This window comes from Lepidochelys kempii, chromosome 4, assembly GCF_965140285.1.
Source record: "Lepidochelys kempii isolate rLepKem1 chromosome 4, rLepKem1.hap1, whole genome shotgun sequence".
NCBI classification, from domain to species: domain Eukaryota; kingdom Metazoa; phylum Chordata; order Testudines; family Cheloniidae; genus Lepidochelys; species Lepidochelys kempii.
In genome coordinates, this window is record NC_136383.1 from 27,975,303 (window position 1) to 27,999,728 (window position 24,426).

General features: G+C 40.9%; 1 protein-coding gene across 1 annotated transcript in view; it reads left to right on the top strand.

Moving 5' to 3' along the window:
• Positions 1-24,426, top strand: part of BANK1 (B cell scaffold protein with ankyrin repeats 1) — a 298,828-nt gene that overhangs the window by 242,781 nt on the left and 31,621 nt on the right. Inside the window, exon 11 of the mRNA XM_073340798.2 lies at positions 7,400-7,666. Within this exon, the coding sequence (XP_073196899.1) occupies positions 7,400-7,666 (267 nt within the window). The remainder of the gene's footprint in view (positions 1-7,399; positions 7,667-24,426) is intronic.

A 24,426-nucleotide genomic window follows, 5' to 3' on the forward strand; every position in this document is an offset into this window, starting at 1 on the left:
TGGGAGTTAACAAGCAGCACAACCCCCAGGAAAGTGGGCTGAGGAGTTCTAGGTAAACAAGGACTGCAGAATGGCCAGAACAAGCATCAGCTCTGGATGCCAGGTCAAGAGTGAATAGATCAATCTTCTCCCTCCCCCAAGTTAAGTTTTAATTGTAGGAATTTTTTTTGCTAAAAACAACATATGTAGCTGCAGTATCTGTCATGCAGCGTGGTGTGATGAAGAAAGCTTGAGGGCATGCGGTGGACATGGCCTTTCTCCTGTCAGTTGTGCAGCAAGAGCACCCGCCCTCGGGCTTCCAGCTCCCCATCTGTTGCCTTTCTGGGTGGAGACCCCCATCTCTCTCCCTTCTGATTGGGCTGTTTCCAGACTGCACAGTTCCCTGCCTTCACAGTGCATTTCCCAGCACTGACAGGTTGCTCGGGGGCACCTGCTGACTTTCTCTTTAGAGATGGTTGACAGGTGTAATTGCCACACAGCACTTCCTGTATAAGTCTACTTTATTCTTAAGGTAAAAAGCATTACAGAGAAAACAATAAAAGAACCTACATGTATGCTAATAAGCTTACCAGAGTTAACCCTACTCCTAACATGGATTTTGGCAGGACCAGTCCTTCAGACCCTCCCCTCCCTCCCAGGATTCCTTGTGCTCACCAGTTTATCACAGCTTCAGCTCAGAACAAGCACAATGTCCTCTGTGACCTCCGTGGTCCAGTCCTTCCAACTAAGGGTTGGGGCCCTCCATGGACCTGTCTGTTTGCTGGATCAGGAAGCAGGTCCTGAGACAGTATAAAACCAGGCTATTCATCCAAAAACCCTTTCTTTGTCTAAAAGAAAAGGAGTACTTGTGGCACCTTAGAGACTAACCAATTTATTTGAGCATGAGCTTTCGTGAGCTACAGCTCACTTCATCGGATGCATACCGTGGAAACTGTTTCCACGGTATGCATCCGATGAAGTGAGCTGTAGCTCACGAAAGCTCATGCTCAAATAAATTGGTTAGTCTCTAAGGTGCCACAAGTACTCCTTTTCTTTTTGCGAATACAGACTAACACGGCTGTTACTCTGAAACCTTTCTTTGTCTATTGGTCCCTGGAGAATCCAGTCTGAATTAGTATATGCATCTCTGTCCAGGGGAGTGGTTTCAAAGGGTTGATAACAGAGGAAGTTCAGTAGCATCCCACCTCCCTACAAGAGAAGGTACTTACAATGCCAGAATAATACATACACAATTGCATTTTAATACAATGCATCCCAAAGGTATTAACCCTAACTCAGTAAGGTTTATCTTAATTCAGTAAACTTTATCTTAATCCCATAAGGTTTGTTCAGATTTTACAGGATATTGTCAGTGTGTCATGACATGGACAACCTTTGGACCATGACAGACTGATTCCTCTTGTGTCAGCACCATCTTCCCAAGGCTTTGGGAAACTTATAGATGCGTTTTGGCCCCATATAAATAGTGACAAAGTTCTCTGAATATGCAAAATTTGATCCTTGCCTTCTTGAATGTAAATGAGGTGCAAGGATATACCGGCATTCTAGTGGTCTGCAGAAGATGGAAAGACCAGGCTTCTTAGCCTTTGGCTCAGAACCCTAAACAAGAACATTATCCCCATTGGGAAAGAATTTAACTTGTATTTATACCATTTTCAGAACAAATTAATACAAGTCAGAGATCTATATGCAGCTTTGGGGGGGGTATCTATGCCCTGTTGTGGTATCTATGCCCTGTTGTGGATCCACTCAGGGTTTTGTGGCTCCCAGATCTATGATTGGCTGCTGGATCAGAATCCAGGTTTTGTGGCTCCTGGATCTATGTATGGCTGCCAGATCTGGATCTGGGTTTTGCAGCCTCAGATTCATGTTTTGCTGCTAGATCCAGATCCGTGTTTTGCAGCACCAGATCCCTGGATGGCCCCCAGGTCCAGATCCAGTTTGCGGATCCATAGCTTTTGGAAACTGGATCCAATGGCCAGAGAGCCACTTTAGGCATATAGTTAGGTCTCCTAGGCCAGGGACTTTAACAGTGGCCAACCTGAGATGCCTCCCCTATGAGCAGGGATGGGGCGGCAGGCAAATTCACTCCTGTAAGACATTCTTAAAAGCAGATGCTGGACTTTATTCACTGCCAACTTAGTCAACTGGGCCTGAGAAGCCACCCACAACAGTAGGCGTGTGTGAGGTGACTCCTGTGGCTTCAGACCAAGTCTGTACCAGAGGGGCAGCTCCTCTTTTCTTTTAAAAGACAAACTGACAAACTAACCAGAGGGCAGTTGCCAGTGCAGCTGTTACTGGTCAGCAGACCCCCACTTAGGCTTAAAAGAGAACACCTGGGCCCTGAAGGAGCAGCAGGGAGTTGCCTTGGGAAAACCCTGTAGAGAGCAGAAAGCTCTGTAGACCTTCTCTGGAAAGAGTGGGGAATTGCCCGGAAGCCAGCAGAGAGAGAGAGAGAGAGAGACCGACCGACCGACCGACCAACCGACCTGCTGACTTTCCTGAGCTAGAGAGTTATGCCCAGAGAAGGCTGAAGTGGGCTGAAGGCTGGGGACAAGGTGTGGTGAGAGATGTAGTGAGACAAGCTGGGGCTGTTTATTGATGAGCTGGGGACTTGTTTTGTTATGATTTATGTGCATGGGAACCCTGTAATAAATTAACACTGTGAGAGCTATATTTGTACTTGATAAGACCGTTGGGACTATTTCTGAGAACCAGTGAAGGAGGGAAACTGAGGCATGTTCCTTTGTTGTGCCATGGCCTGCTGCTGGAGGGCTCTCCAGTTGGGTTTGCCCTATGACATAACTCTAAACACATTTTGCCTCCAAAGGGCAGAAAAAGAAAAAACAAAAACTGTCAAGGAAAGCATAGAAGATGCTGTGGTCCAAGCTTGCTGCACCATCGGTGTTTAGAAAAGAACTGCATTTCCCCTTTTATACCTTTTTTATACCCTCAAACCCTTCAGGACTGGGGAATTGAAGGACAAGCGGGCCCAGAGAACACTGCTGTCCAGAGGGCTCTGGAAGCTCATGGTGCAGATGCCTGGAGCCTCAAGTGGAAATATGCCCAGGCCACCTGAAGAAGAACGGTTACCCTACAGGAACTGTGGTTCTTCTAGTTGTTTTAGTCAGTGTGGAACCCATGACCTGCCCTCTGTTCCCACTTTAAGAGACTTCAACAAACATGAGCTTCATACTGGAAAGAAAATGAGGGAGGGTCCTGGTCTCCCCACTCTTTATGTCATCACATGAGAGCATGAGGAGATACAGGGTGAATGCACAACCCCGATGGACACTGCTAGCAAAAAGAATCCAGTCTTATGCACATGGGTCACGTGTGCGCCTAGAGTGGGATTCACAGTCCCCTTCTAGAATGGTGGTTTTCAAACTGTGTTTCATGGACCTGGGGGTCCACAGACTATGTCTAAGATTTCCAAAGGGGCCTGTATCTCCATTTGAAATATTTTAGGGGTCCGTAAATGAGAAAAAGTTGAACCCACTGGTCTAGAAGACTCACAGTTACCGTAGGGTAATTATCTGTTCTTTATTTTTTCTGAATAAGGACTTCAGGATTTTGTTCAGTATGAATAAATAAACCCTGGCTATTGTGCAATAATGTTGGCAGCCATTTTGAGTTTGGCCTAGCTCCTTTCCACTGCCTAGGTTGCCTCTCACCTCTAATCATCTGGGTTTACAGATTACCTATTTCCTAGATCCTTACTTCCTTCACAATTTACACTCCATAGTCTCCCCACCCCACTATATTGTATAGTCTTTTCTATCTAATCTATCACCATCTTCAGGGTATCTGAATGGCTACATGTTTTAGAGCTTTCTGTTCTCCAGGATATGGGGGGGGGTTGTTTTGTTCCAGTGGGATTTGCTCCAGTCCTCTAACGTGAAAGAAAAAAGCTGGTTTCATATGCATCTGATGAAGTGATCTGTAGCTCATGAAAGCTTATGCTCAAATAAATTGGTTAGTCTCTAAGGTGCCACAAGTACTCCTTTTCTTTTTGCAAATACAGACTCACACGGCTGTTACTCTGAAACCTGGTTTCATACAGGATGCTACACATTTATATTCATATATTAAAAAGTAAAGATTACAAATTATAAGCACATCTACTTACCATAAAGTGGTGCACTGTCACCATGACCCCCAAATGCCCCTTACTTCTCTTGCAATACCCCCTGTTCTCAGTAGCTACATACATGAGAGGGGTAGACTTGGAATAAAGAATTTCTTGGTATAAATTTGGATTAACCTGCATAATTCATATGTGGCTACACCATGCATTAGTAATGCTTCCATCTCTGTCTCATGCCTATAAAACATAAATATTGACCTGAACAGATAGGTAGATATGGACATACAGAGCACAGACAGTTAACAACCTAGGGGTAATGTAAGGTGCCTCTGAAACAATTCCTATATGAATCCTTCATTTAAAACGTGCTGTGTTTTCATGAAGTATTAGCTTTGGTTTCATCATTACAGCTTTCTGGGGATGGGGAAAAGGAAAATAACATATGAGGATCTTCTCTAAATTAGGATGATAGTTTCTTTTCAAAGAGAAACTGTAACGAGTCATCGCTACACATTTTTAGTCAGCCATTTACTGCAGGTATTGCTTAGGAATAGATAAAAGGCATTCTAGTGCTCAGCCCTTTTTCAAAGAGAGGGTTTGGTTTTTTTGTTGATGGCATAAGAGTGCCCCCTATTGGAGTTCCGAGAATGAAAATGCCCACTGAGATAGAAACATGGAAACAGATTATTTCTCACATTAAGTATAGAATGTTGCAGACTTTTTATCCACCACAGTAGATGTTTTACAATATATTTTATATATAAGAAACCCAGAGAACATAGTAAGTGATAATTATATAGCTGGTTTACATGAACATGGTATCACTTTTAAAATTTATTCACCTGATGTAGTCCCCAAGACACACAAAATGTTTCTCACTCTAATTAGCAGCAGAACGGTTTTAAGCATTAAGAGACATACGCAGGGGACCACAACAACATGAAGGGAACCACAATTCACTACTAAAACCTACTAGGGGATCTTCTGTTTGTTTGGGGACAGTAGGTAGACAGCAATAGACAAATGTAAACATTCGTCATTTTGTGGCCTCAGAATCCCTCATTAATAAATTGTGCTAAGTATGTTTGTGACATCTGTCCAAGTATTTTTAAAACCACTGATTTAAAAATGAAACATCTACCAGCTGCTGCTTTTAATATCATTTTCTCTGCACAAGCTTCTAATATATTGCTGTCTAAAAAATGAAATCTGGGATATTATTAATTCTGCCTCAGCTTTTTAAATAGAAAGTGAATGCAATTCTGGGCAGCCAGAAAACACAATGTGGGGAATATGGGGAATATGGAAGGTGGAAGCAAAGGCTCAGGAAACCTTTTTTTTTTTTTTAAGGCATTGGCATGAATTACAAAAGATGATATACAATGGAACTGTATGTCATGAGCTGTAAAAGTACATCTGGAGACCCTTTCATCAGAGCCCAAGGTGTACAAATGGGTACGGCGAATTGGGGCAACTGCCCCGGGCCCCATGTTTTGGGGAGTCCCGCTCTTCAAAAAAATCGTGAGGAGTGGACAGGGAGATGAGGCGAAAGGCGGGCGGGTGAGGAGGACCCCCCTACCAGAACCTCCCCCTCCCACCCAGGGCCTCCTGCTCCCCAGTGGGCCCTGCCGATCAGCACCTCCCACCAGCCGTGGATCAGCTGTTTAGCCGCTTTTGCAGCGTCAGGAGGTGCTGGGGGGGTGGGTCTGTGGGGAGCACCCCCTTAGGGACGGCCCCGCCTTTCATGGTTTATAATACAGTACGACAGTACATCTTGGTCAAACTCAAAAAACAGGTGGTGTTGCAGGATAGTTGTCCCATTAAAGGAAACTGGGCTTGGCTCTCCTATTCCAGTCCAGGTGGATGATGAAGAGGGCAGGGTAGCACCAGGGGACTATAAGTGTATATCTACACTGCAATTAAAAACTTGCAGCTGTCCCGTGCCAGCTGACTCAGGTTTGGGGGTTGGGCTGCAGGGCTGTTTCATTGCAATGTAGACTTCCAGGCTTGGGCTGCAGCCCAAGCTCTGGGACCCTCCCACTGCACAGGGTCCTAGAGCCCAGGCTCCAGCCTGAGCCCGAATGTCTACACTTCAGTGAAACAGTGCCCAAGCCCAAGTCAGCTGGCACAGGCCAGCCACGGTTGTCTGATTGCAGGGTAGACATGCCGAATAAGGTCTTGTGAGCAAGAGACCAGGAGAGTCAGAGCAGACTGGAAGGGCAGGAGATAAGAGCTGCCAGAGACAGAAGGTAGTTCCTGGGAGAAGGCTGAAGGCAGGAGAGCAGCCAGAAGGTTTTGCTGACTGACATGTCTCAACCCAGAGGGCCAGTGCTGGAGAAGGCTGAAGGCAATAGCAGCAGAAGAGGGAGATTCCTGCTGGCTCTAAGTCAGAGAGATGGAGCCAATGGCCATAAGGGGCTGAAAGAAAGGGGAGCAGTGAAGGGGCTTACCCACTGACGTCTCTTTGCTGGAGAGCTGGACCCTGAGGAACAGTGAGGAGTGAAGCCAGGGGGAGTGAGGGGTGCTCCCAGCAGAGAGGCTGTGGGAGCTCCCGCTGGGAAGAACAGGATTGCACCCATGAAGGAAGGGCTGGACTGTCCTGGCAGAGGGATGGAGATGTGGCAAAAGACACTGGCTTATGGTGAGAACAAAGCTGGCTTTTTTAAGGACTAATTGCACTGGGGTGACGTGTTGTGAGACATTTGTGCTATGTTTTGTTAATACATGTTGATGGACTTGAGAACATGGTTGCATGGATTTTCTAGGGATCCAAGAGGGAAACTGAGGTGAGGGACCACATACAGGGCAGCCCCTAAGCCAGGAGGGGGCACCTGGGAAGAGGCTTCATGTCTACAGAAGGCATGTGGGAGACAAAAGCTAAAATTTTAAAAATATGGATAGGTAAAGTTAGACTACTAAGGTCGTATTTTGGCACATAAGTGAATTGATTTTCACAAGTGCTGAGAACCCCACAGCTGCCATTTATTTTGCTTTACTATTAAAGATAAGAAACCTTTTATATTCAGTGGGAGCTGCTGGGTGCTCAGTATTTTTTAAAATAAGGCCATTTATTTAGGGTCCTCATTCTTGGCTCCCAGTCTCAAAAAGTTTAGCAAAAACTATGAAGAAAAAATGAGAATGCAGTCTTTCCCCTAGAAGCCATCTGTATGGGCTTTAATAGGAGCTCTGGGAAATCAGGCCACGTTTCTTTAGACGCCTAAATATGTATTTAGGTGCCCAATTTGAAAATTTTGGCATTAGAATGCAGCTTTTTGGAGTCTGAAGATTGAAAACAACTTGTCTATGTTGCAGCAAGGAAATGGGTAGAAGATAGAAAGGAAAGAGATGTGACTTCTGGTCATCTGGAAGTATATGGTGAAGAAGAAGATAAATCTGAGGAGGATGAAGAGGATCCATATACTTTTGCCGAGTTGGATGACAGTGTGTATGATATGATACTGGCCTCTGATGAGGAGAAAAGAAAGCAACACGGATCCTTTATTATAAACCGGCCACCAGCACCTGCCCCTCGTCCCTTGTGTTCCCCTAAAGAAGAGAACACTCCCTACATAGTACAAGGTAAGGTTTGTTTAAAGATATATACTGACAGATAAGTTGTACTCCAGGTAGAGTTGTCTGTTGTGAATGATGAATATTAATTTTCTAAAGATTATCTTCTACTTGAGGCTGAGGTCCTTGGCTTATTAATGAACTTGAATCAACCTATTCTCTCTTTGAAACAAACTGAAAAAGTATCCAAGCTGTTGCTAATTTCAATTTTGCATCTAAGAGGATGCTGCTTTTTTTAAAAAAAACCTAATCAAAATTACTTAAAATAGTAACACAATATGAAAAATTACTCAGCCAAATACTCAGCTGGTGTAAATTAGTGGAGCTACACCAGTTTACACCACCTCAGGATCTGGTCCATTCTGTTCAGTGTGTCCTTCAAGCAGTTAACAAAGGGTGCAATATATTGCCCAAGTAACAATATAAAAAAAAAATCTTTCCTTTCCCCAACCCCAGCTTCAGAACTTTCTTTACTGTGGTTCTTCCCTTAAATCCCATTATTTTGAAATCCATTCTTTTAAAATGTGTTTCTACAGGTAAACAAATTGATACACTGAGTAGTAGTCTAAGTTTCATCTCTATTTTTTGTTGGTTTACATAATTCTCAATGAATATACAATGACAATGGTAGTGTTCCTGAGGTTATTCCCACCTTGTTTTATGGTGCTATCCTTCATTGCTTTCCTTCTGGAATAATAGATTCATAGAATCCGAGGTCAAAAGGAACCATTGTGATTATCTAGTCTGACCTCATGTTTAACACAGGGCCAGAACTTCCCCAAAATAATTCCTAAAGCCAATCTTTTGGAAAAACATCCGATCTTGATTTAAAAATTGTCATTGATGGAGAGTCCACTGCAACTCTTGGTAAATTAATCCAATGGTTAATTAGCCTTACTGTTAAAAATGTATGTCTTATTCCAATGTCAATTTGTCTTGCTTCAACTTCCAGCCATTGCATCATATACCTTTGTCTGCTAGATTGAAGAGACTATTTCAAATATTTGTTCCCAATGTAGATACTTATAGACTACAATCAAGTCACCCTTTAACTTTCTCCATTAAAATGCTGATTGGCTGCTTGCTCCCACTTTACCAAGTGATCCATATAGCTCTATATCAGTGACCCATCCTCTTCATTATTTGCCACTCCCCAATTTTTGTGTTGCCTGCAAACTTTATCAGTGATGATTTTATGTATTCTTCCAGGTCATTGATAAAAATGGTCAATAATGTGACACCAAGAATCAAGCCCTGTGGGACCCCACTAGAAACCAACCCGCTCAGTGATAATACCCCATTTGGAGTTACATTTTGAGACCTATCATTTAGCCAGCTTTTAACCCATTTAATGTATGCCCAGTTAATTTTTAATCTAAATGTACAATGCCAAATCAAACACCTTACAGAAATCTATGTATATACACTCTTATCAACACAACTTGTAAATCATCAATAAAAGACATCAAGTTAGTTTGACACAATCTATTTTCTAGAAGCCCATGCTGATTGGTATTAATTACATTATCCTCCTTTAATTCTTTATGAATCAAAAGTCCTGTATCAGCTGCTCCATTGCCTGGGATTGATGTCAGAGTGACAGGCCTATAATTTCGTGGGTCATCCTGTTTACCCTTTTTGACTATTGGCACAACATTAGCTTTCTTCCTGTCTTCTGTAACTTCCCCAGTGCTCTAAGAGTAATTGAAAATCAACATTAACATCAACATTAGCAAGTTCCTCAGCCAGCTTCTTGAAAACTCTTGGAGGCAAGTTATCCGAAACTGCTGATTTAAAATTCTGTCCATTCTTTTTTCATTTATCACAAATCATCAGTAAACTGTGTTGAACTCAGGGGAAGAAGATGTGGAAAAGAACATTTAGGAACTGCTGTTTCAGTATCTATGATTAAACATTTCTGTATCCTGACCACACACAGCATTTCCTTTCCTAGCAATCTTATTGTGACATTAAATTAGCATTTTGAAATAAAGTATCTTAAAGGTTTTTGTGTGCACAAATTGTCATTATGATAGCTAATGAGTAAATCTCAAAGATATAGAAGCTCATTTTGGTAGAAATAATTACACATAAATTAGGATGTGTATCTGAACTTTATCAAAGTGATCTGAAATTCCTGCTTCTGAAAAATTGCTTTGGAAATCTCATGGGAGCAGGCGTTCTGGTGAGATGTCTAGTACTTCCTGCTTTTATTCTGTCAGAAATACCATGAGAACAGTGTTTCCTCTTCTGTTTGAATTACTTGAAAAAGAAAAAAAATCAGTTAAAATTATCCTCATTTATTTTATTTTTTAAATTAAACAAAAGTCATACCAAGTTCAGTTTGAGTTTTGGGCCAAAGTTTGGGCAGGTTCTTAATTTATCCAAATCAGTTCATCCATCTCTAACTATTACAGAAAACGTAATTCCACAGTTGAAAAGCTCCTTTCTTCAGTTTTATGTAAATAAGGATGATACTGAAATATAATATTGGAGTTTAAACTATGCTGAAGGGGTGGAAATGAAAGAGAAAATGTATACAGAAATGTGATAGGTGTTTGGTTGGGATGGGGATAAAACTCTGTCTCTAAAAAACAGAGTTACCTCAAGTGTTTGTACTCATTACAGACAAAGCCAAAAGAAAGAGACATTGGTAAGAAGTGGAGTGTCAAATGTGCTGGAAGTGTAGTTTGTTTTGTTTGGGATTTATGATTTGATTATTAATACACAGACATTTTAATTTTACTATGGGTAGTTTGGCATATGGTATTTTGCTGGCCTTTAAGTGTTTGTCTCCTAAGATTTCCACAGAACTCTTAAGTGCTATGTAAAGAAAAGCCATTTTGCTACACTGAATATTCTGCATCTGCACCACATTCGCCAAAAGGATCTTTTCTTTTACAGAGCTATTATGAAAGGTTGTTGGTATCCTTAACCTCAGTGGTTTCCCTCTAGGTTTCTCAGAATTTAGCTGGATGTAAAAGAATTGCACTAATTTCCTAGGTTTCAGAGTAACAGCCGTGTTAGTCTGTATTCGCAAAAAGAAATGGAGTACTTGTGGCACCTTAGAGACTAACCAATTTATTAGAGCATAAGCTTTCGTGAGCTACAGCTCACTTCCTCAGATGCATCAGATGCATTCCTCATCTGAGGAAGTGAGCTGTAGCTCACGAAAGCTTATGCTCTAATAAATTGGTTAGTCTCTAAGGTGCCACAAGTACTCCTTTTCTTTTTACTAATTTCCTAGAAAGTCATCACTTAATTAGAAAACTAATTTTCTTCCATCTTGTATTCTCTGAGACAGGACTTGGAAGATAAGATTCTTGTGGTATGTTTCATTTAAATTCCCCATTCTCTTTATTAAGGACATAACCTTACATTTATCCAATAATGGCAAGAAAACTATAACAAATGTCTTGCCTTTCTTAAAGGCAGGGCTGGTAGCACCACCTCTTATTAAGGTTATCCAACACTTTCCATTATAAGACCCTGATTTCAGTTCCTTATAACTTGGCCAAACTTTAAAAACTTTAACCATTTGAGATGACCTTTTCTGTGCTGGGTGTCTGCCTCAAGCTGCATATTTTTAAAAAAAATCAGCCAAAATGGTTCAGCTGTTTTGGAAAATGAAGATGGGGAAAAATACATTGTTTTGCCCATGTTGAAAGAGAGTTCTTTGAAATGCTATAGTGCCCCCATGCTGTGGAGTAGGGACTGACTGACTAGCATCTAGTTAGTGAAGAGAAGGAATTCTGATTCATCTGATTCAAATGCAGAGGGGATAAAAACTGGATCTTTAGGAAAGGAAAGGAGTAGATTGGGACCAGGAGTCTTATGAGCCTGGGACTGGAGGAGGGAGAGAAATTGTGACTGTGAGTTGGAAGGGGGAGGATTGGGACTGGCTGGGCAAGGAGAATGCGACTGGGAGCCATGTGGGGAACAACTGCTGTCAGTTGCTCCATTAGCTGTAATGGCAGAGGTTTGTGTGATGGATTAAATGGTTCCAACCCTGCTGATGAACAGCAATGTGGGTATCAATATGATGTCACAAGATGGAATTTGTTTTGTCAGTTGGTTTTTTAAAAAAAAACAAACAAACCTCAAAGCTGTGTTAAAAGAACATTATTAAAGTTGCAAATTCAAGCCCTCAAAAGTTAGGAAATGCCAGAATTAAGGTTGTTGGTACAACCTTAATTTGGCCCCCTTGTCCATATGCATCAATTACACGATCACATTTTTTTCCCACGGGACCCCTGGGTGATTCAGTCCACAGGCCTATTTGACCCTGCTCTTGGGATAAATCAAGATTGAGTACTGTTGTCTGTAGGACCTTTGCATCATTAGTTGCAGCAAAATGGAAGATCTATACTGAATAAGACATGGGATTGTAGTAATAGAAGGGACGGTCTCATGTTTAACACGGTTGAATGCTGCTCTGAAGAGTTAGATTCTATCCCTGTTTCTGACACAAAGTTTCTGTGTGGTGGTGAGCAAGTCACTTAAACCAGACTATTCACAGGTGGTCACTAATTGTGTGTTCCTCTTTTTCTAACCCAACTTGAGATCAGGGGCCTGATCTTCAGAAGTGCTGAGTGCTCACATTTACAACAGAAGTAACTGGGAGCTGTGCTTTGAATGTATAAAGTGCTATGTAATGCTAGGTACTCTGAAAAATTGGCTCCTCGTGTCTCAAATTGACATTCAAAATCAGTGGATAATTTTGACCTTCATCTCTGTGCCTCAGTTTCCCATCTGTAAAATGGGAATAACACCACAGTTTACCTCACAGGTGTGTTGCATGGGCAAGCTTAATTACAGCATCCCCTAACTTCTGAGTGCTTGATTTGGAAAGAATAGTGAGGTTGCAATGTATTTTTTGTGTGAAATTTACTAGGTAGATCACTTTGGGAAACTTTAGCTAAACAATGTTATTTAAATGTAAAGTATTATCGCCAAGGCCCTGATCCTGTATTGTGGACTGGACAGGTGTAGCCCAGTGGTGAGTGTGGGTTAGTGGGGGCTTGTCCAGGATTCTGAATTGTTGTGGCCTTCAGATGCTCAGGATGACCATCCCCTGTCAACAGGAAGTAAGTAACCTACTGGTCAGTGTGTGTTCTCCTCTTCTATAGCGCATCCAGAGAGGATACAAGTCTGTCACTGCTACCACTTACAGAGTCTGCTTCTTAAGATCAAACAGTAGAGATGCATGCTATTAGCTTAGGAGAGCCCTTCACATTCAGTCCTGATGCCAGCCAAGAGGGAGGCCATTCCACAAGTAGATCCTTCTTGAAGTCAGTAGCATTCCATGTAGGCAAACGTTTATTCAGGGCCCAGTTTCTGTTTATGGTGCTCACTCATTGAGAAATGATCAAATAGCATATACCGCCATTTATGTCCCTGCAAGTACAGCCTGGACTCCAGACTTTAAAACTGTCTGATGACATGCTGCCTGCTGGGCACTTTGGCCAGTCTAAAATGCAGGGCTTGATTTCATAGAGTTTCTCGTGGCCAGGTTTGAGTTCTTGTGACAGGGTACTATGTGTAGTACCCCAATCACCTGCTTCAGCGCTGGGAAGAGTGCAGGGTTAATTGAAGCCAATTATACGCTTTCTGTTGTGGAATTGTGCATACCTAGTTGATGATCTCTGGGCTAATGAGGTAATCGGATGGAACAGGAAGCAAGGGGAAGCTCAGAAGGGGCACTCAGAGCGTGAGCCTGGGCTGAGGAGTGAAGGTGTCATGGAAGCCTCCTCTCGCTGTAAGCTTGCTTTACACTCTGTTACTTTGTAAAAAAAGAATAAATACACACTGTGGTGAAAGATAATAACCTGGTGTGTGTTTGGGCCCATGCGAGCACACAAACTGACCAGGCAGTGAAGTACACCAGGTAGTGACAGAGGCGCCCAGTGACAGCTCTTATTTTCAAGAAATACATTAAATTCTGCGACCTTTGGGCTCACAGAAGAACCCATGCTCAAAATCACTTGGTCTTCTCTACCCCTTCCTCACGCCACCCCAGCCTTGGTCCACCGTGTCTCTAGATTTCCTTGTGGAGCTGCCCTGCTCTCATGGGTGCATGGTGATACTAGTCATGGTCGACCTCCTGATCAAGATGGTACAATTTGTTTCTTGCCACAAAATCTCTTCTCTCCAGGAAACAGCGTGCCTCTTTTCTAGTTCCACAGTCTGCCAACCAGTAGCGTATCAGACCGAGGCCCACACTTCATCTCCCACTTTTGGCATGAATTTTTTAGTTCCTTAGCGTGGAGCCCACTCAGGCTAACGGGCAGATGGAATGGGTCAGTCAGGTCCTGGAGCAGTATCCCCATTGTTCCCTGAACTACCAACAAGGTGACCCTATGAGGACTTTGCCTACAATAATTCAACCCAGGCCTCAACACGATAGAGCCTGTTCTACATCAGTTATGGCTTCTATCCACGCTTTCACTGAGCCTCACCCACAGGTTTCCCCATACCTGCAGCCATATTAAAAAAGCATAACTTTAGAAGCAGCCAGAAACAAGATTGTGACTCACTGGACTGGAGAAATATGTGACTAACCAGCTTTCCATAGATCACCAACAAGTGCTCTGCAGACCACAATTTGGGATTTGTTGATTTAGAGGCAATTAACATAGGAACCCATGATACCATTTATACACAGCCACTTTTCAGAGTAGGACTACGCTTTGAAGGATGATGGTCAGATGTTCAGATGGTGTAAATTGGCATCGCTCCATTGACTTCCACAGAACTGTAATAATGTATACAAGTTGAGTATCTCGGCCCTGTGTCTCCCAGCAGATGAAAGTAAAGAGATCTGTAATTTAATGTTTTTATGACCCTTCAGCTCGGAGATTCCCCTCATTATTTTTTAAAATCATTATGAGTTCTAATAAGGTTTCTCTTAATTTCCTGTAATTTTTTGCCAGATTATACTGAACATGTGAACTTCTATACTGAACACTCCACTAAACATACTGCATCTTTAATAAACAGTTGAGTGTATCCCTGCTTGTTGTTTAGTACACACCAGTGTAAATATTCTGTCTTTATATGAAAAGTTCATCAAAAGATGAAGCTGCAGAGTGGTGCCAAATAGCGCTTTGTCCAGATGGTGCGCATTCCCTGTGTGCTCCCTCTCCGTTCCTTAAATTCTTAATATTCCTTACCAGGTTATTTCAATATGTTTCCAGCTATGTGCTGTCAAAACAGTTGTTAAATAAATGTATTAAGGGATTTTGTTTTTATTTTACAGTGAAATTACAATGCTCATTATAAGTGCCAGATTAACAGCCCTGGAACCCAATTTTCTCAATTTATCCTCACAACAGGTGCAAGCTTTCCCACAATGCCCAGCAGTGTGCCCCAACTCAGACTTTTGAGGACTGCCTCAAGGGTTGAGGTGATACATTAAGTATCCCTCATTGAGCAGTCATTTGCCTCCTTGCTGAACCGACCAATGAGGGTGCTAATTGTCATCAGTGTCGTTTGTTATGTGGACACCTGGTCCAGCAGGAACTAGAATGAAGCCACAAACTTGTTTCATTTGTGTCTTTAAAGAGCTCTCAGGGGGCAAAGGCTTTTACTATTCTACTTCACCCAACCAGTGACATGCTGTAGTCTGTGTCTCATTACATATCCCTGGAGCCATACAGTCCCCCCAAGTACATGAAAACATTTTAGCATCTAGAAGTAGCTGTCCCTGGGACAAATTTCAAGCCAAAAAGTCAGTAGTGGAACAATATTCCAAAATCTATTCCAGAATAGAGTACAAGTTGCACTCTAGCATCTCATCAAAACCAAATGAATTTGCACCACATGCAGCAACTGGTGGTTGGGTTTTCGGAGAACAGGAATATTCCATATAAGGAACAGGCAGTGTTCACCCAAATGCTGTAAAAATCCCTCATTTCCAGCACCTTAGAGACTCAAGAAACAACAGATTTCTTGTAACTATAGCAATCAGTTCCAGTGTGAGAGATCTCTATTATACTAAGCACTGAGATTGTTTAATGCTCTAGTAGTTTTACTGGCTAGAATGGGGATTTTTTATTCTGCTTGTAAATTGGTATGCTAACTTTATTGGCTAGATTGGTAAACTAAGATTAGATTTTAGATGAGCAAACTTTGGGGCCTTAAGAAATCTACTGAAAAGGTGCAATGGGAGGAAACATTTTTAGGATGCACTACTGTGATTGAAAGCTGAGGAGTCCATCGGACGCAAAAAAGGGTGCAGTTTCATCAGTCCTCTGGGGAAAAAAATATTACTTTGTATTAAATAATTAAATATTAATTGGGCTAGAGAGAGAAAGACACATAACCCTGTGGATAAGGCACTTGCCTGAGAGGTGGGAGACCCCTGTTCAAGTCCTTTGCCTCATCAAGCACAGTGGGGAATGGCCATTTTGGGTAGAGTTAGACATGCTCCAAGCACCCTTAGTGGATTGAGTCCCAGAAGTGAGATAGGCAAGGGGAAGGCCTATCTTGACCAGCTTCAAAGATTGTGCTGGCACTTAAATATTCAGACATCTGCCTCTGGCAGTCAGGTGCATGTCCAGAGGTGAAAACTTAGGTGCCCTGGGAACTTTTACAGTGGAAATTTAGGCACGGAGTGAATTTGAGCATCTACTGAGTTAAACAGCAGCCAAGAGGGAGTTTTGTGAATTGCAATAGCATCTAAATTGGGGACATATGCACCTAAATCTGGGGGTGCAAGTTCCTAAGTCCTTTTGTGGATCTGGGACTAATAGATTCATATCCCAAATAAGACATAATTTTGTTTTCTTTCTGATCCATCTGCAAGTACTGTGTGCCTTTAACTATCTCTCAGCAGAAGTGACCACATGCTAGCAATAATATTTGTGGAGAGGAATAGGAGTAATTTGAAACTAGGAATTGCTGAAACTTCCTATTTTCTCACTTTTTGAACTGCTTTGGTGGGTGTGATGAGGTGTGTACTCCACACAGGCTCTGAAGGGGTTAATGTGGGCCTGAGAGGCCAAATAACATACCTGACAGCACCTGAGAGAGAGGAGAGAGAGAGAGAGAGGCTTAATGGATGACCAAAGCCCAACTGGGACGGGGATGGGTGGTGATTATAAAGGTAGGAAGTTTGTAGCATGAAGAGGCTTAGGGGATTTGGATAGATGTGGCTGGTTCTCTTGCTGGGGCTGAAGTGGAAAGCTGGTCAGGCTAAACTGCTGGTTGGGGAGAGATGGAAGTGATAACAAATGATACTCAAACCAGGCTAGAAAATGTGGATAGGGAAAGCATTGAGGAAGATTGGTTGAAAACAAGGAAAAAGAAAAGGATAGATTCTTTAGAACCAGCAGAAAGAACTGCAAGTGGGAAGACAGGAATGGGACATGGGAGAACATTATATAACAGTAAAAGCCCAAGATAAAGATAGGGTATGTCAATCACCTGATGATTGCTGAATGGTTCAAAAAAGGTGTTGGAGATATAGTAAGATCTGGGAAACTACCTCATGGAGTCTTATTAGTGGAATGCAAAAACAAAGAACAAATAGGAAAGCTCCTTAAGACAAGACAAAGGTGCTAAGAAAGCTAAAAATGAACAGTTAGCTACCTGGATTCCTAACTGAAACAAACAGGGTAGATGCGACAGGTGTCAAAGATTTGGTCACTTAGCAAATAATTGCAAAGGGAAATTAATATGCAGCAAGTGTGGAGGAGACCATTCATATGATAATTATGAGGAAGGGACAGAACAAAAATGTTGTAACTGTGAAGGAAAACACAGCTCAGCATATGGAGAATGTACAGAGGCAAAGTAAGCTAAAGGAATATAAAAAACAACATCATTAACATCTCATATGCAGAAGCTGCTAGGAGACACCTGGAGAGAAAAATAATACCCAGTTGGGGGCAGGGATTTCCAAGCAACAAAATACTGAGAAGAAAGTAATGAGTGACATTGGGGCAAAAGGAGATGATATACTACGTATAGAAAAAGAAATTGCATCTGTGACTGAAGGCATACATGGTACTTCTTTCAGACAGGAAAGAAAACAGAGAAAATGAGACTTATAGTTAAAGCTGCTGAAAAGTAACTATGAACTACCAATTTATCAGAGGAACATCTCCCATACTTTCCTAAGTGAAGGAAGTATTGAAGGTTACAAGAATGGGGGTAACTATTTTTATCTGGAATGCACACAGTCTTATCGCACATGGGCAGGAATTAAAGAAATGTTATGAAATGAAATGAAAACAAAGCCTGATGTACTATGCATAACAGAGGTTTGGCAAATAGAAAAACTAGACTAAAAAAATCCAAGATTTGGCATATATAGACATGCTAGAGAAATAGGAAAGGGTGGGGGTGTCTACACCTTTTGTTAAGGAGAATCTAAACTACCTTGATTTAGAGTTAAAGTTAAATATCAAGTATAATGCTGTTGAGATACTGACACAAAACAGCTCTGCATCTCTCAAACTACATAATGTTTATAACCCCTGCAGAAAACTAGACTATAGAACTGAAAGAATTAACTGCGGATGTTACATGCCCATGTATTATCTGCAGTGATCTGAACAATCCCAACAGATTGTGGGAAAGTTGGAAAAATTATAAGAATGGAAAATGTCCTAGAGCAATTTTTTTGAAGATAATAATTTAGTAATATTACATGGTGGAAAACCTACCAGGTTCACTGCAGCAGACTGAAGCCTTTCTTGCCAAGACCTGGGAATAGTTTCTAGTAACAGAGCAAGCAAATGCATCTAGGAAATTTACAGAGAGGATGAAATGGGTAGTGACCAGTTCCTGACATTCATTAGATATCCAGGAAAAGGAAATACAAAGACAAGACTAATACCCCTCTTGAAACCGAAAAAAAATCAAATTGGAAACTATTTAACATGAGGAACACGTGGGCATGCAGTGTATCAGTGAGGATACTGAGGAATTCTGTAGTAATATTACTAAGGAAATTATAAAGACAGCCAGCCTAGCTATTCCTAGGATACCAACCTTTATAAAAGATAGAAAAGCGTACTGTGGTGGAACAAGGAATGTTTACAGTTAATTAAGGAAAGGAACAAGGCATATAAGAAGCAAAAGCTACACTAAATGGTGAGGACTTAATGACGTATTAAAAAAAGTAAGGTACTTGCACATAGAGCTATAAAAAGGACGAAAAGAAAAAGCTGGAAGAAATCTGCGGGAAAGTAAAGTAAAGATATCAATACATCAGAGGTACACAAACAATTTCAGAAAATGAATGGAATAAGAATAAGAGCAACACAAAGCCTTGCAGTGGAAGGTCATAGAGTAATAAGCTCCAACAAAGAAAAAGCAGAAATTTTGGCCACCATGTTTCAAAAAGTCAGTAATGATGAGGCTCAGGGGATAGAAATTAGGGAAAGGAAAAGAACATTCCTTAATGATAATTATGACATAATGAATAGGTGGGAGGAAGGTGTCAATCTTATTTTAAATGAAAAATTCCGTATTCAGGACCTCCAAAAAGTGATGAAAAGGAGCAAAAGCACTACACGAGGCAAGGACAAAATAAGTTTTGAAATTCTCAAATACTTCATACTAGGTGATGAAAGCCTGAGGATAATACTAAAATTAAACAATAGCATATAGAAGAAAGGGAAAATATCTATCTGGAAACGTGATTATTGTCCCAGTGAAGAAACCAAGCAACATGCACTTTGGGCCTGAGGCATACAGACCAATTACCCTCGCAGCATATATAGGTACAACTATGAAAAAATGATGACAGACACATTAGTAATATGCCTAGAAAGGACTAGGCTCCTAGATGGAACACAAAGTGCGTTCAGAAGAAGTAGGAGTGTGACTGACCACATTGTACTGATAGAGACAGAAACATATAAAAGCTTGAAAACCAGTGAGAACATTGGAACCTTCTTGGACATAGAAAAAGCCTACAATGAAGAGAGGGACTTTGTAAAAAGTGGCAACTATGGGTAATGTAGGAAGAATGTATAGATAGATAAGAGATTTTCTAAGCAAAAGAATATAAAAGACCAGATACCAAAGGCCTTTTCCACCATATATTCCATTACAAATGGAACTCCACAGGGGAGTGTCATTAGCCTAACCCTTATTAAAATCGTAATAAATGACCTATCAAAGGAGACGAGTGCAGGAATAGGCATTACAGTATTTTCTGAGGACTGTGCCATATGGATCAAAAGCAGAAATCTTGAAAATGCCACCAAAAGAATCAACGATGCACTTCAGAGTAGTTTAGAATGGGGAAATAGGTGGGGTTTCAAGTTCTCCATTGATAAAACTAAAGGAATGATCCTCACAACTTGGATTGGAAGATTCAAAAAGAGGTAACATTATATTATATATATGACCAGCAGATAAGTATAGTGGAAAAATTTCTTAGCTGTGATATTTGATAGGGACCATATTACAAATATTATAGATAAGTCCAAAGGGGAGAATCAACTTACTTAAAAGTATATCTGGAACCTCCAGGGGAGCAGATTAAAAAAAACAGTGATAGTGCTAAACAGAGTTCTAAACAGACCTAATATTGAGTGTGGCTACCAGGCCTTCAGGTCAGCATCAAAAACAAATCTGAGAAAACTAAACAGTATCCAAGCACAGGCATTGGGTATAGCATGTGGTGTCTTCATTACTACACTTGTGTGTGAAATGCAGGTAACAGCTAGAGAAATGCCTGTCAATGCCCCTCTGCCATGTACATTGGCCAAACAAGATAGTCTCTACGCAAAAGAATAAATGGACACAAATCAGATGTCAAGAATTATAACATTCAAAAATCAGACGGAGAACACTTCAACCTCCCTGGACACTGAATTACAGACTTAAAAGTGGCAATTCAACAAAAAAACTTCAAAAACAGACTCCAACGAGAAACTGCAGAACTGGAATTAATTTGCAAACTGGACACCATCAAATTAGGCCAATAAAGACTGGGAGTGGATGAGTCATTTCACAAACTAAAAACTATTTCCCCATGCTAATTTTCCCCCGACTGTTACTCACACCTTCTTGTCAACTGTTTGAAATGGGTCACCCTGATTACCACTACAAAAGTGATTTTTCCTCCTGCTGATAATAGCCCACTTTAATTGAGCTGTCTTGTTAGAATTGGTAAGGCAACCCCCATCTTTCCATGTACTCTCTGTGTGTGTGTATATGTATCTTCCTACTGTATTTTCCACTCCATGCATCAAATGAAGTGGGTTTTAGCCCATAAAAGCTTATGCCCAAATAAATTTGTTAGTCTCTAAGGTGCCACAAGTACTCCTCATTGTTTTTACTCTTAGAATGAAGATCCTAGACTTAAGCTTTTGGTCTAAAGCATTAGATGGTAGTGAAGATAACTCTACACTAATATGTACTGTTGGGGATTAACTGGAGACTGGGTAGGACAAAAACTCAAAATTCCTCATGCAAGTAGTGTAAAGAAGTGGGTAAAGGATGTCAATGAAAAGAAGGGCTTAAGAAAGGTCAAACTCTATAGCAAAGGGAAAATACACAATCACTGGAAATCCATCCCCCCCAAGATAGAAATGGAATTATATAATAAACAAAGGAGAAGAATGATAAATGTACAAGATTTAGCAAATAGTGTATCTGTGATACATGGAGACACTATTGTCAAATGTATACTGACAGCTCCAAAGAAGAAGGAATGGGTAGAGCAGGAGCAGCTTTCTGTGTGCCTGTCTTCGGAGTCACGAAAGAGGTAAGGCTAGCTAATTTCATCTGTCTTTATGGCTGAGCTAACAGTGAATGGCAGTCATAGATTCAGGAAGTGAGTCTGCTGCTCCACAAACTCAAGAAGAAGAAGTAGTAGTAGTAAGTGCTGAAGGAGAGAGTCTGCAGTCAGTCTCGGGGGTGGGGGAAGGGGATAAAAGAAATAAAATGTGGTCCAGAGAGACAGGAAGGACTCTGAGGGAGTAGACCTTGGCTGCTAGCTGCAGGGTCCATGAACGGAAACCCAGAGTAGAGGTTCCGCTACCAGCCACCAAGGAAGATGTGGTGAAACCCCCTGAGGTATGAGGTTTAATGACCATGGAGCCCAGAGACAGGCAGATCTGCTCTACAGTCATTGGATTAATGATGGGTTGGATTCTGTTATCCCGGAGGGGATTGACTAAAGCATGACCTGGCCAGAGGACCAAGTTGCAAAAAGAGAGACCACCAAAGTGACCATTGGCAGGGGGTGCCATATGGAAAGACAGCCACTACACCACTTCTGGCCACAAGGAGGAGTTCCTGCAGTGACTAAACCCCTTTACAGAGGGGAACATAAGACCTGATCATCCCCCAGTGAAGTTATTGAAAAGACTCCCATTGACTTCAACAGACTTTGGTTCAAGCCCATACTGCGTAAGGGATTTTGCCTTTACTGTTTGTCCTTTTGGAGTGCCACACTCCCTTTTTCTGCAGCACACACAGAAGATGAGCATGGTGTGCACACACACAAATGCCCTACTCATGACAGGAGAATGAGACTTTTTTATTTTGCTAAAATTTATTTTCTTGATGTGTGTTGACACGATTAGATGTAATTTCCTCCCATTGTAATTAGATGTAATTTCCTCCCATGCAAAAATATGCCATGCACCAGAAAGGAGATCTCAGTCCACTGTGTTTTATTGCAGTTTTTCAGACACTAGCAATGAAGAAGCTATAGCTGTAGATATACATAGAATAATGTTCAAAGCAAATTCATACAGTATCACTTCTCTCCGGGCAAGAAAAATGGGACTCCAAAGCCTAATAAATGTATCCGAAGTTTTAGGCTTAGTTAATTGTTCCATTTTCATAATGAACCTAATATTCCTGAAATGCACTGTGAGAGGTCTTCCAACTTCTAGCATATGTTTACCTACTAATAGAAGCTGCAGAGCAAGAGTTCTTGGAGTGGTTTCTTGCCTAGCAAGTAATTAGCACCCAGCAATTTAATGTCACATTCAAATAATTAATCAATCCACTTGGCTGTTTTCCCCAGTATTCTCTTATTGCTGGGTTTTCCAGCAATAAGAGAATGCTGGGGAAAACAGTCAAGTGAATTGATTAATTAATAGAATTAAACATAACAGTCAGTATAACTCATGACCCCTAACTGTGTCAACCCTCATTCTTCCATATTTCCTGCTTGCTGTTCTCTGTTTACTGACATCCCTTGCTGTATTTTGTCTAATTTAGATTTTAATCTCTCCCAGGTAAGAGACTTGTCAGTTTTATTTTTCTAAATGCTATGCACACCTGGGATGATCTTTAAGTAATAAAATAATTACACTAAGTAAAGCTAAAAATAATTCTGTACATACGTCTATCAATGCTCCATAACACTGATTTGTAACCTACCCCTTCTTTTTCATTCTTGGCCTACTCTTGATCAGATGCAGTCATTGTAGTTAATTGTGTAATTGTTTTATGATGTGACCAGATATTGAGTAAGGATAAGTTTGAAACTAACAAACTTATCCTGATTGGTGACCTAGTTAAAATGTGAATGTTGATATTAAGAAGTAAAATCTTGGTGCATAAATTAACTCATGCTACCATTTAGCCCTGTATCCCAGTGTAGAATTTTTTTCAAATTTTGTGTTTAGTAATTATCAATGTTTCTTAAGCAATGCAGTTCTTGTTATAGGTAGCCTACTAAGACCAGACTCAGTGAAGTTGACAAATAAATGCAACTTGAATAACCCTGATCAAGCTGATTTCAGATGAATGATATCCACCATTTTGTCTCCTTCTGCTGCTTCATGTGTGTATTTTACTGAAAGCGTTGAATAGGTGACATTATGCTGATTTTCTGACTCAGTCACATTCGTCCTCAAGAGCACAATTTCACGAAAGTTTTCAAGGTTGAAATAGTGTAATATTTCCTGCCTGCATCTGCAGAGCCAAAACAATAAGTCTGACATGTGTGAACTGCCCCTTTCATCTTAATCAGGGTCCTGTGGATTCTGTAAATCTGCAACCCTGGCATTTGGCATTTTTCCAAGGCATCATTGCAGTCATGCTTTCAAGTATTTGTTTTCTGTTTTCCTGCTGGAATCTGCTTACATCTGCTTTTTGCTCTCCAGCTTTCCTTACATGGGAGAGTTAATTGGATTATAGTACATACCTAAAAGAATTCCATATATGTTACAGAAATGGAGCTAGTGCATCTAAACAATTTTAACTGTCTTATAACTGGGGGGGAGGAGGAGGGGAGTTAAAAATATAATGTTTCTTTAGAGATCAGGGTAATCTAATCTGAGATTACAAACTCTGAAATGTCTTAATCATAAACATATGGTTAATGCATAATGTGACTGTAGGGCAGAGTTAAGGTTATTTAAGTGCACTATCTGTGCATTTTCATACTTACTATGTTTGTATTTCTTTTTAAATTGAACCTGGAAAACTGAATTTTTAGGGTTTATAATGCTTTGGGGGAGGGGATGATTTCATTCCTGTAATGCATTGTACCCTAAACTAGTGACAAGTACTCTCAATCTTAACTTAACCATTTTGACATAGGTTTTCTCTGGGATATATGTATTTATGTATTGAGTGTAAAGTGTATTGGTTTTTCATTTATAGTTTAAATTGGCTTTCTGGGTTTTTTTTACATTAAGGCATGTGTGGGCATTTATCAGCCATAATATGAATATAAATTGAAAGGGCCATCTATGTAGTATCTTGGAGATTGTTGTAGGTACAGGTTGGATAAATAAGTGTAATGGAAATGCATAGCTTCTTACTTGAATTACCCAAAGCAG